Source organism: Sinocyclocheilus anshuiensis, unplaced genomic scaffold (genome assembly GCF_001515605.1).
Source record: "Sinocyclocheilus anshuiensis isolate Anshui unplaced genomic scaffold, SAMN03320099.WGS_v1.1 scaffold263, whole genome shotgun sequence".
Classification (NCBI taxonomy): domain Eukaryota; kingdom Metazoa; phylum Chordata; class Actinopteri; order Cypriniformes; family Cyprinidae; genus Sinocyclocheilus; species Sinocyclocheilus anshuiensis.
In genome coordinates, this window is record NW_015549593.1 from 1661304 (window position 1) to 1675414 (window position 14111).

A 14111-nucleotide genomic window follows, 5' to 3' on the forward strand; every position below is an offset into this window, starting at 1 on the left:
AGGGACAGAGCACTTTTAGATAAACAAGGCAATAATAGATGGCACTCGTGGAGGTAGGAAAACAAAGTTCTTTATGGACTGCAGGATTGCTTGTAATAAAGATTTAAATGGAAATGAAAAGGCAGTAGAGCTGACTGTTCTGTCAATGGTAAGTTTGTGAGAACGTAAGAAAAGTAGTTTAAATGTTTTGCCACTTGCTTGAGCATAGTTATAAATGATAAAAAGAAGTCTTTAAAAATATTGGTATCCGTATCGGCAGATACTGTTTTCTGGGATCAGCAATCGGTGATCAGCCACAAAAATCCTGATCGGAGCATCCCTAGAACTTTCCATAGGGATCATACGGCAGGACCTGATGCATTCACTCATTCCAAACATAGACATGTAATCAGCATAGTCTCCCCTCCTAAAGAAATACTAATTTCCCATGTAATTGGGACGATTGTACATCATCCAGCATCCACTCTCCACTCTGCAAGAGTGACAGTGGCTCATGTAGGAGGAAAAATCAGCACAGTCACTCATGCACTCATAAGAGCAACACTGGAAGTTCCTGTCCTCAGAGAAGATAACCTGAAAAGTCAAATGTATTTTTAATAAGGAAAATTTGTTGCATTTATTCCTTCTATATCATTTTATAAGATAACTTTACATCATTTCATTTTATCTACACATTTTTTTTTCAGTTTGTGAGTCGTTGTAACTTTGGATTGCATAACTTACTTTGCCCATGGTCACAGTTGTGCTAGTTGCTCCTCAGGACTGAGTGGTTGTGCCATCTACACTGACAGAGTCTGTTTGAAGTGCTCACTTTTATACCAAAGAACATGTGCCCTTCATTGTGAGTAAGCTCCTGACCCAGCAAAAATAGACGGATGCCCTATTGCAAAGTGAAATCTATAGAGATATTTGTCAGCATGAGTGGTACAGTTGTGAGTGAACCACACAGTTTCCTTTTTAGATGTGAAATGATAGAGAATTCACTTAAATTACTTAATATTAAAAACATTGCTTATTTACAAAACATTGTCCAGTGGTAAGGCAACATATAGAGTATGCTATGAACTTGAGTTTATTGTTTGCCTGTCTGGATTTTCTAAATTTTGTAGCCAAGTTTGGACACCCAAAAGAAACTGGTAGTAGCAAAGTTGTTCTGTCATATTTCTAATACCTGTCAATCAGTTATATTATGATACAGTATATTTTATGTAAGGGATAATGTACATCTAGATAATGTTATTGCAGAATATACCCCGGCAGAGTTTTAGGACCCGGACACGAAGTGAAGTGTTACAGTGTTTACAAAGTTTGGTCTCTTACACTGACACACTTTCTTTTTGCACATTATTGCCAAACAAATCTTATTTTAAGAGTGAATTGCACAAAAATTAATGAATGTAACAAGACAAAATAACTAAATTAAAAACATTGTTAACAAAGACAAAAAACGAGCAGTGATTTGCATAGTTTTTTCCACTTATGGTGTAGTGTTCAGGTTGAAAATTAGCTGGTTTGATCAACCCAAGTACTAAGCCTTGAGCTATCACCATTGTGTGGTTGTGCAAGACATCTAAACCCAGTTCGCTCCAGTGGGTCCCTCCATTAAGTGTAGGGTTGCCCTCTACTAAAGGTTTTTCTGGTCAACTAGTAGTCGTTCATTTTAAGCATTAGTCGACTCATCGCATTTAAATCATGCTAATGAGCCTTTAATAGCCTAATAAGTGCTCAAGAGCACGCATAAAGCTTGCCACAGCACACTGGCAGAAGTAATGATGATGAATGTGTCAGGGAAAAACAGTAAGATTAAACTGCATTAACATTTTAATAATCTATTGATAAACTAGTGTTTTCTGTGTTTTCGGCTTAAGAGATGAATTCGGCGACACTGACTCGTCATCTCCACAGTAGTGGATGCGCCTGCATGCAAGTTTCATACGGATTACATAATCTGAGGTTTTATTTTTTCTTTTCAGATTTGAATTTTTTCATTTGAAAGTGGACATTTCACTCTCTATAGATATATTTTTTATGTCTGTAAGGCAAGTATACATAGAGTTTCGCGCTCAAGTTCACAGAGGCCGAGACGGCAGAAAGCGCATCCTGTTTGTTTTCATTATTTTACAAAAGCACAATGTTTTTAAAGTCCCCCTGTAGTCAAATATTTTATCCCTTAAAACTTATTTTTGATCATCAAAATTACATATTTAAATGTAATTTTCCTGTGAAAATAATTTTCTCATTCCTTAAAATAGCTTGAATGCAACCCTTGCCTCATTTACTATACGCTGATCTATGAATATGCAAATTAGCCCCGCCTCCACTCACCACTCACAGCCAGCGCCTCCTGATCCACTGAACTGTAGTAAATGCAAAACAATGGCATACACGGATAATGACTGATAAAACTATCTTTTTACTAGCGGACAACTACAGTGAATACTGTAACATTCGTTAAAGTTACTTACTTGACGATGTTGTGTCCTAAAATGCCTTGAAGACTCGAATACAGCCGTTTGTGATTCTTAATTTGCGCCCGCGAGCATACGCGTGTGCAGATGCTGATGCGGGAGAGGTGCGTCTGACTCCGGACTACTTTTACACTGTTACCATGGGTTATAATGTAAGTTAGCGGTTCTAAATTCACATTAAACCACAGCTTCATGGGTTTTTTGCTCGGATTTATTTTTGGTTTTGTGCTGGTATTGGTATATTTTGCATGCTAGTGATAGGAATCGATCCCTTGACGTGATTGGTTATTGGTTTGTGACGTAGCAAACCGAGGGCTGTTGTCGTGGAAAAGTTCATTTCAGTAATTCAACTCAAATTGTACTCATAATAATGGAAATGCACACCTGACAACATCTAGGCATGCTCTTGATGAGATGACAGATTGTGTCTTGGCAATCTGGGATCTCCTCCCAGACCTGGATCAAGGCATCAGTTAGCTCCCAGACAGTCTGTGGTGCTTTTTTAGTGGCTTCAGATGCTCCGATACATAGCATCCCAGAGGTTCTCAATTGGACTTATGTCTGGGGAATGTGAGGGCAATGACATTGTCATCCAGAAGCTGCCTTTACACACTGGCCATATGAGACCGGCCATTGTCATGCATCAGGAGGAACACAATGCCCACTGCACCAGCGTAAGTTCTGACAGTGGTCTAAGGATTCATCCCGGTACCTAACAGCAACGTGGGTTCCATTGGCTAGCACTCGGAGGTCTGTGCAACAATCCAAGAATATTCCTCCCCAGACCATCAGTGACTCACCTCCAAACTGGTCGTGCTGGATGATGTTGCAGACAGCTTAACATTCTCCATGAAATCTCCAGACACTTTCACATCTGTCCCATGTTCAGTGCTCTCATCTGTGAGGTGAACAGGGCGCCGATGGTGGACCTGCCAATTCTTGGGTTCTCTGGCAAATGCCAATCCAGCTGCATGGTGCTGGGTTGTAAGCACAGGTGTCACTAGGGGACATCGGGCCCTCATGCCATCCTCATGGAGTGATTTTGGTCAGAAACGTGCATACCAGAATCCTGCTGGATCTGCTAGCCTGCTGGATACTGGTTCTGCTGCTGGGCTGTTGCCCTTCTACAGCCCTGTCCAGCTGTACCATCCTTCAGGAGCTGGACAACTGTGCAATCTGATTGGGTTGCATTGTAGTCACAAAGGCCCTAACAAAACACAAAACTAGAGACAAATCAGTCAGGAAGGATAAGGAGATAGCTATTCCCTTTTTGAGGGTTGTCTTTCTGTTTGGACCATAGCAGGTAGAACTGATTCACAATCCCTTCAGCTTTCTAACTGGACAGATATCTCTGAAGAACATAAAGAAGTTGTCCCGGCTACTAGGCTATCGCATGTGAGGATCCTGCAGGTGGCGGATCGTTTATAGCCTTTTGTCACAGCAGCTAGAATAATGAAATGTATCATTTTGATGGCGGATTGTCTTCCAGAAAGGACTATGTGTTTATAAAACACATGTGAATGAAATTAAATTATATTTGCAGTTTTAAATGTGCGTCTAATTACAGATAGCCTGGGATTACACAAGATTTGTATTTTAAAGACAATCAGTTCGAAGGGAGCATAATTTGCTTTTTGGGTTAAAATAATTTCTTAATATGAAATTTGAATGGTATGAGATTAGACTGTACAGAAATTGAAACTTACGGACTGCAGCTTTAATTTAAAAACGCTTTATAATGAATATTATTTCTAGATCTTTATTTCTAAAACTATTATTTTCCTAACTAAGACCTAAGACTGATCTTAAGACTACAATCACACATGCTGTGTTTACATTATTGAAAGTAGAGTGTTGATTGGTACACCATGATTTTTTTAATTATTATTATTATTTATTTATTTTTATTTATTATTATTTTAAGACTTTTTACATTGGACAAATTTAAAGTCGCTATTGTCAGTTCCTGTTGTCAAATAAAATCTCTATTGAATAATTTATTTTTATATTTTATTTTACAATCTCCTGGCAGAGAGATCTGCATCCATCTTTATTTTTCGCAAAAAGCAATGAACGTTATCATCACACATTAGATGATCAACAAAATGAGGAGTTTCTGTAATGAATCAGATGCATGTTAATCAAAATTTGGCTGTACAGCTTCCACAAAAAAAGCTGGTTTTGTCATAAATATTAAGTGGAGAGTAAGTGATCTTTGACATTATACTGTAGATCCTAGGCACATTTGAGATTTAGTGTCACAACATTTCTTGTTGGGAAACTGTGGAACTCATTTGTTACTTTTAATGTAGCAAGTGTAATTTCTTTTAATAGGACTCCATGATACGTCTGATGGAACAAATTTTCACTGGGCCTAGACCCATATTATTAAAGCTGCTGTACTCCCCTGGCCTGATGTATATCATTCTGCCTTCGCAATTGGGCCGCTGTTATGACCCCGTCTTTTCCTTCTTTACCTGATGGTGGCAGGATAACATCAAAATGTGACGTCACTGTTAATTGGATAACTCATGGGTGGAGAGTATAAATGTTTGGCTGAACCATCCAACAGGACTTCCTCTGGGAGAACCCAGTTCTTCCGAGGAGTCACTTGCTCCCAACTTGTTCTCTTGTTGGTTACTATTTATCAACATTTCTTGCCCATTGGACTGATATTCTTTTCTTTATTGAAATCCCTAGACACTGTGTTTGTAACAGATCCTTTTCTACCGAATAAATAATCTTGCAAGTCAAACAACTCGTTTTGTATGTGTGGACCTCTTTATGTGACGGTCGGGAACGAGCTGGCCGTGACATAAATTGGGTGGCTCGTCCGCGATTCTTTGGAGTAGGAAATGTTGGTGAGTAGCTATGTGATTATTTTTGTGAATGGTCACCTTTTTGAATGAGAACTCCGGTTAGGAAGAGTGTGTCCAGCTGGGTTGTGTATACAATCCTTCCGACGGAACACTGGTTGTTGTTTTGTTTATTATTTTGTCTTTTTTGAAAGCCCTCACTAATTTCATGTCTGTCTTTGGTATTCCCAAAATTATTCAATCCGATCAGGGTTCAAATTTTATGTCAAGACAGTTTTCAAAAGCCTTGCGTCAACTTGGAGTCACCCACAATGTTTCTAGTGCTTACCATCCACAGAGTCAGGGGGCTCTTGAAAGGTTTCATCAAACCTTGAAATCTATCTTAAGGTCATACTGTGTGGAACTTGATGCGGCTTGGGGCTAGGGTCTACCATGGATGTTACTGGCTATACGTGAAGTAACCCAAGAAAGTATGGGCTTTAGTCCAAATGACTTAGTGTTTGGTCATTCAGTACGAGGACCTACTGCTGTTTTAGCTGGTGAATGGCATACTACTAAGCCTCCAGAAAGTATTGCGGACTATGTTGGTGGGTTTCGCCGCAGGCTTTATGAGGCACGGGCTATAGCTAAAAAGAAGTTGGGTAAGTCGCAAACAAAAATGCAACGGCTTTTTGATAGGAAGGCTACGTTTAGGAGTTTTCAGGTGGGTGATCAGGTATTGGCTTTATTACCTCTTCCTGTTAACCCGTTTCAAGCCAAATTTACTGGGCCTTATAGTATAGCTAAGCATCTTTCAGATAACAATTATCTGTTGAATACTCCTGATCGTCGGAGGAAAGTTCAGGTTTGTCACATTAACTTGTTAAAATTCTATGTTGCTCCGGGAAGTTCTGCTTCTGTTGGTGTCGTGACACCATGTGATCCTTCTAATCTAGAACAACAGTCAGTGGTTCCTTTTTCTCCTTTTTGCAGTATAAGTGGTGATGCTTCCAGGAATTTTGACGAGGATGGGAATCTTCTTTCTCAGGAAAAAGTAGATGGACGACTTAACAACTCTAAAATTCTTGCTGATTTGCCCTGTCGTTTGTCTTATTTGGATGAGAAAGAAAGAAATGACATTATTGAGTTGGTAATGTCCTTTCCTTCACTCTTTCTTGATGTTCCTGGTCGTACCTCTGTCATTGAATATGACATTGATGTAGGAACTTCCTCATTGCGTTAGTAATGTCCTTTCCTTCACTCTTTCTTGATGTTCCTGGTCGTACCTCTGTCATTGAACATGACATTGATGTAGGAACTTCTTCTCCCATAAAGCAAAGCGCTTATAGGGTCAATCCAGTAAAATTATTACAGCGAGAGGTGAACTATTTACTTAGTCACAGATTGGCTGAATCTAGTTTTAGTTCATGGAGCTCCCCCTGTGTTTTAGTGAACACCAGATGGATCATATCGATTTTGCACCGATTATCGAAAACTTAATTCTTTAACCAAACCCGACTGTTTCCCTTTACCTCGTATTGACGACTGTGTCGATCATGTTGGCTCTGCCCAATATGTGAGTAAGTTTGACCTTCTGAAGGGGTATTGGCAGGTGCCTTTAACTGCCCGAGCAAAAGAGTTATCTGCATTCGTTACCCCGATGCCTTCCTGCAGTATACGGTAATGCCTTTTGGGGTTCGAAATGCCCCTGCTACTTTCCAGCGTTTGGTGAATCGTATATTGTATGGAATGTCCGGATGTGAGGCATACCTTGATGACGTCGTCTTGTACAGTTCTTCCTGGTCTGAACATCTTAACCAAATAAAAGACTTATTTTTTCGTCTAGCGGAGGCTAATTTGACCATCAACCTTGCTAAGTCTGAGTTTGGAAAAGCGACTGTTACATACTTGGGTAAAATCGTTGGAAACGGTCACGTATACCCCATTGGTGCTAAAGTAGAAGCCATATGTAGTTTTCCTATTCCTACCAACCGAAGTGAGTTACGCAGATTTCTCGGAATGGTAGGTTATTTTCGGAGTTTTTGCCAGAATTTTGCCAGCGTGGTTTCTCCTTTGACTCACTTGCTCCCAACTTATTCTCTTGTTGGTTACTATTTATCAACATTTTTTCCCATTGGACTGATATTCTTTTCTTTATTGAAATCCCTAGACACTGTGTTTGTAACAGATCCTTTTCTACCGAATAAATAATCTTGCAAGTCAAACAACTCGTTTTGTATGTGTGGACCTCTTTATGTGATGGTCGGGAACGAGCTGGCCGTGACAGCCGCTCATACAGAAGCCAGTGGCCATGTGTGACATTGCAGGACTGGCAATCGGACATGTGAAAGCATTCCTGTATTGACTCACAGTCATCCATCAACTCATACTTTTGTCCGACAAAGTTCTCCCTTTCAAAGATTCTCATTCTAAATGTTCCTTTATGCTGCAAGGAAAAATGTCATTATTTAGTAATTCAATCACATCAATTTACTAAAAAAATTAACAACCTAAAAAAAAAAACAACACTGTCTAGAATTACCATAGGGATCATTCTGCAAGATCTGATGCAGTCACATGCTTGCACCCATGATCCACTGGTTATCAGGATACTCTCCTCTTCTTATCAGCATTTGGTAACCCATGAAGTTGGAGAGATCAAAGACCATAAAGCAGCCACTTTCCACCCTACATGAGCAGCAGTGGCTCAGGTATGAGGTCACCTCAGGGCAGTCACCACTGGTCTCATAGTTACGACTGTGGAAGTTTCTGTCCTCATAGAAAATTATCTGGAACACATATAGCAACAAAAAGGCATGCTTACAATGGATATGATATTCTTTGTTCTTTTCTTTGCTTGTTAATCCATTTGAAAGTGCAATGTCCTTGTATTCCTCCATTAACAGCTGACATTGTAAAATCAATGTAGATTTTTTTTAGATGTTATTTGGTCTAAGTATCCATCAATAACATTTGTCTTCTTCAACATAGTTATCTCCTACCTTTCCCATGATTTTGCATTTGTTTCTATAGTGCTAGTGTTTTACTGTGTTGCTTTTAATGCTCAACTTGATTCATAAAAATCTATAGCCCATTGTTTGAACTTCTTACTCAGCAATTCTGTTTCCTTTCTAAACTAGTCTACAAGTAGTTACCAGAACTGTTTGCTCCTATACCCTGTGCCAACTGTGGCTTTTCTTGGTTGTAGGGCAGGTGGAGGAGGACAGATTATCCACTGATGTGTCATTTACTGTACATTTGAAACATAAAATAGAGACATATATATTTCAGTAATAAAATATGTTTTGTAAGTTGTTGTTTTTTTTCTCCCTAAAACTGATATTGTCAAGCATAGCAGCCTTAAGGGGACCCTGGTAACTAAAGATCTACTAGTGCTGTACTGGATTATTTTATCTTATTCTCTTAACTGTTATGTTGGTGTTTGTTTAAATATTTCATTTAAGACTGGGAGATTAAAATAAAAACAGTCATGAACCAGAGACCATGGAGATCCATAAGTTCAAACCTACTTTAATCATTATAATTTTGTTTGATGTACCATATACAGCTAAATAAACAAAATCGCTTGATACATAACACAACGGGATCAAAAACTTTAATTTTCATTAGGTATAATCTTTTTAATAGCTGATATAATCTCCATTATTGTCTACATAAATAGATCCAATTCTGTCAGATTGCTCCTTTTCATTTATGTGTGTAGGACAGGTCAATTATTCAGAAGCGTATTTAACAGTATGATACACAATCTTTAAATTGAGGTGCACAAGTATTGTTTTGCATGCAGACATGAAAATAATCAATGCCTTTTTTTGCCCATGTCTATTTTTATGTTATATTTTGGGGGCTTTTTACCTTTATTGGACTGGACAGTAGGAAGAGAGGAACAGGACCGGGGAAGAACCTCAAGAACTGGGGTTGACTGAGGCACATGCCTGAGTGCTTCCCACAAGGCCATTGCTCTGACGTCCACGAGCATTTTGGTAACACAACACAATCAGTATGGCTGTATCACAGCATGAACATTCAGCTGTCTGCATGACATCTAACTAGAATTACTAAAATATAAATCTTTAGAATTATGTTAGCATGTATAATGATTTATTGAGTTTATTCACAGCAGACAATGATCTGCTTCTTCATTTGGACATTGATGTTATAAACTTAACTGATGCTATAAAACTGATATGTTTATTTTCCATTGGTTTGCATACTTTTGGTACAATGACACTAATGGTGGAACTCAAAGTGGCGAAAACAGGCCAAGACAACAGAATAATTGCATGAGAAATTTATTGTTTATGCTTATATTATCAGACCGTGAATTTAACACAAGTCCATGATTCTTCTAACAGAGCTGAATCTGCTGTTGCTGTATCCCATATCCCTGAAGCTCTTGTACTCTCCAGGTCTGAAGTATATCATCCTGCCTCTGTAGTGGGGCTGCTCATACATGAGCCAGTGGCCATCCATCACATGGCAGGACTGCCAGTCGGACATGCGATAACGTTCCATGAAGGATTCGCAGTCATCTGTCAGCTCGTACATCTGACCTCCGAAGTTTTCCCTCTCATAGATCTTCATTCTGTAGGGTCCCCTGTACTATAAGATGAAATGTATTGATTCAGTTACATATACATAATACATTTCTGATTCAATATAGTGTGTTTCAAATGGGCCGAATCATTTAACTATTATTATTATTATTATTATTAATTATTAAAATTATAACTATTATCATTATAGTTTTTAGTTTTTTTGTTACCTGAGGAACCATGCGACAGGACCTAATGCCATCACTCATTCCCATGCGCATGCAATCAGCATACTCGCCCCTCCTCATAAAAAACTGGTTTCCCATGTAGTTAGGACGGTCATAGACCACAAAGCAGCCGCTCTCCGCTCTGCATGAGTGGCAGCGGCTGAGGTAGGTAGACATATCAGAGCAATCACTGCTGCACTCATAGGAGCGACCCTGGAAGTTCCTGTCCTCGTAGAAGATGATCTACCAAGAAAGATAAAATGTGAATATTAAAATATAAGTTGTCTCTCTGTAAACAGTAATCTTTAACAGTTGAAGTAACTGGTGTTTTTGGCTTGAATTACGCACCAGGTATGTGTATTATTGCTTGTTTATAATATAATTACCTAAAACATATTAACTGTTTCCACATAAAAAATTTCATCTTTGCATTTAATAAATTTATAGAAGATTTTGCTGTTTTTGGCAGCTCTTCTCCACTGGATTAAGGCCACCCAATACATACCTTGCCCATGTTTGCTAGTCTTCGTGGGATTCTGTCCAGTTGCTGTCTGTCTGACTGCTGCCTTTTATACTTTATAGGCTGATAATGGTTTTTGTCATTCAAATACCCTGGAACCTGATGATCAAGCAGGTCTGTGATTTCTGTTCATTTAAATTGTGCAATCACAGCCTACATGAAACAAACAGAATGAAAGACAAACAGAAAGAGAGAGCGCGAGAGAGACAGCAAATGAGAGTGAAAAGCAATCATGTTGGCCAAGACTTACCAAGTCTGAGGAATTCCTTAAAGTAGCAAACGTTTTCCAAGTACTTAAGTAATAGTTAGAGTTTCATAAAGAGTCTTATTTGCTGTCTATTTTTAAGTAAATTTAAATAAATGTCACGCTCATGTCAAATGAACAAAATTATACATTATGTAATTTTTGCATAAAGAGGTCTGCGGTTACAGTATGCCTTAAATTATTTTAGATTTCCCTTCACATAACTATAGCATTTAAACAATTCTACCAAGAGAGGTCACCAAAATTAACAATGTGAAAACTTTATGTGAATGTGTATTTAAAGTGAAATTTTGTTTTATATTCCATATTTGTCTTGTCTCTATTGTATCAGCTTTGACAATATACACCCCATATTCCTTTTCTAAGTCCCCCTTTTCCCATTCTGCACTTTAAAGTAGCATTTGATTGCAGTTAACATTATTTAAAATTTCTAGTTTATTTAATGGTTGCTTAGACATAAGCAAAATGCAAATATGTTCTATCAAACTCTGTCCCTAACATGTGGAGAAAACTTTTCAGGGTTGTTTGAAGCACAGCTTTGAGACCTGTACCTGTACCTCAGCCTCTGCAAATGAAATGGGTTATTAGTAAAGTTCAAGAGAGTGTGATGGCTTTGAATGACAACATCATGTCTTGCACTCAAAGATTTACAAAAAGAAAAAAAAAGTGGTTTAAATATCAAGGAGAATTATTTATAGTATAATTACTTTTGACCAATAGGCGGAGCTGTTACTATGGAAGAAAAATAATGCCATATGTCGTTGAAACAAAAAAGCACGTTGAATAGCACTAACTGAAAAAATAATGCATTGCATTAACAGTGCTTGCATTTTAATGCCTTTTATTTCCAGGGCTTGCATTTTTAGGTCCTGAAATTTAACATAGTTGTCTATTTAAGCTGTGAATATTTCAATTCAAAATATTTCACACACATTTTCATAATTAAAAATTCAATAATTCATATTCACCTTCCAGAATTCACTTCCAAAATATTCAATCTGTTCAAAAATACGATGTATAATATTCGACAGGCAAATTTCGGTCCATTTTATTTCACTTTCCAAATTCGCTTCCACAAATTCAGTGGTTAAAATTCAGCAAAAAATTCGGCATTGCACATCCGGGAGCTGCAGGAATTGCAGTAGAGCACCGATGCATGATCTCCAGCTGCTGTCAGTCGCTCACCAGCAGGTGGCACAAAAGACCAAAGCAACAGGTGGATTAAGTCATTCATTCACAAAAACAGATTTGCAGAAATGGAGCAAGCACTAAGTAGAAGTTTTGATTATCGGGGCCAGTATAAACATGTGGAAAAGCTGATTGTGTGTATGTTTAATTCAACATCTTCTCTGTTTCCCGTAGCCTACATGTCCCTACAATTTAGGGAATATTTCACTAAATTGTAAATATTTAGTTGCCTTTATTGAACTTGCATTTATCAAATATTTATATTGTTTAGATGTGATGCTTAGTTATACTTTGATGAGATACTTGATTGTTTTTCTGAATTGTTTAATGTGAGTTTACTTGCATAAGCCACTTTTAGTGTGAAGTTATACTCAGTAATGTAAAAGAAAAGATTAATCTTTTTCAATTTAAACATTGTTTATTGATATAGTGCAACAACAATCAAATACATTTCACCAGAAAAATACCAACTTTTTCTGTGTGTGCAATAATAATCAATAAATAATTGATTAGTGTGTCCACTTTACATTAAGGTTCACTTTCACAGGTTACTAACGTTTATAACTCATTAATAAATGGATTACAGTTGTTCAGTTTACTTTAAGGTTCACTTTCAAAGTTTATTAACGTTTATAGCGCATTAATAAATTGGTCACACGTGTTCACTTTACGTTAAAGTTCACTTTGACAGGTTACTAACGTTTATAGCTCATTAATAAATTGTTCAAATGTGTTCACTTTACATTAAGGTTCACTTTTAGACATTATTATTAACGTTTATAGCTCATTAATAAATGGTTCACAGGTGTTCACTTTACGGTTCACTTTGACAGGTTACTAACGTAACGTTTATAGCTCATTGATAAATTGTTCACACATGTTCACTTTATATTAAGGTTCACTTTTAGACATTAACGTTTATAACGTTAATTAATGGTTCACAGGTGTTCATTAACGTTTATTACTCATTAATAAATGGTTCAAATGTGTTCACTTTACATTAAGGTTCACTTTTAGACATTATCAACGCTTATAGCTCATTAATAAATGGTTCTCACATGTTCACTTTGCATTAAAGGGGTCCTATTATGCTCTGTTACAATGTCTTGAATTTGTTTTGGGGGTGTACTAGAACATGCTCTCATGTTTGGTGGTTCAAAATACGCATTATTTTTTACATAATTTACATTATTACAATACCTTTATCCCCATCCTGGCACAAACGGTTCGATTAGTTCCGGCTTTGATGAAGACCCGCCTTCCGAAAAACGAAATGTGTTGTGATTGGTTAGCTGTCCCAGTGCTTTGTGATTGGCGAACAGCTTAGATGGTGTTTCAGTACTGCCCCGCCCCTTGCCAAAGCAGCAAGTTCCGTCTGCTCCGGTTTAGTTAAGGATGGCGTCAATATTGCCATATCAATTTGAGCCGGATTCAGACCCAGAGAATATTGAACAAGAGGATCGCGCAGACCTTTGCACGCACGGATATTGCAAGACATATTCTCATTAATAAATGGTTCACAGGTGTTCACTTTACGGTTCACTTTGACAGGTTACTAACGTTTATAACTCATTAATAAATGGTTCACAGGTGTTCACTTTACAGTAAGATGCACTTTCACAGGTTACTAACGTTTATAGCTCATTGATAAATTGTTCACACATGTTCACTTTATATTAAGGTTCACTTTTAGACATTAACGTTTATAACGTTAATTAATGGTTCACAGGTGTTCATTAACGTTTATTACTCATTAATAAATGGTTCAAATGTGTTCACTTTACATTAAGGTTCACTTTTAGACATTATCAACGCTTATAGCTCATTAATAAATGGTTCTCACATGTTCACTTTGCATTAAAGGGGTCCTATTATGCTCTGTTACAATGTCTTGAATTTGTTTTGGGGGTGTACTAGAACATGCTCTCATGTTTGGTGGTTCAAAATACGCATTATTTTTTACATAATTTACATTATTACAATACCTTTATCCCCATCCTGGCACAAACGGTTCGATTAGTTCCGGCTTTGATGAAGACCCGCCTTCCGAAAAACGAAATGTGTTGTGATTGGTTAGCTGTCCCAGTGCTTT

The 14111-nt window shown here is 37.6% G+C and overlaps 1 protein-coding gene and 1 pseudogene across 1 annotated transcript; both read right to left on the reverse strand.

Moving 5' to 3' along the window:
* Window positions 1–4623: 4623 nt before the first annotated feature.
* Window positions 4624–8274, reverse strand: LOC107658279 (gamma-crystallin M3-like; annotated as a pseudogene).
* Window positions 8275–9560: 1286 nt separating this feature from the next.
* On the reverse strand, window positions 9561–10597 carry LOC107658283 (gamma-crystallin M3-like). Its single transcript, XM_016446781.1, has 3 exons — window positions 10552–10597; window positions 10050–10289; window positions 9561–9886 (listed from the first exon to the last, which is right to left on the reverse strand). Exons 1-3 carry the CDS (start codon window positions 10558–10560, stop codon window positions 9611–9613), a joined length of 525 nt encoding a protein of 174 aa, XP_016302267.1. The 5' UTR covers window positions 10561–10597; the 3' UTR covers window positions 9561–9610.
* Window positions 10598–14111: the final 3514 nt, after the last annotated feature.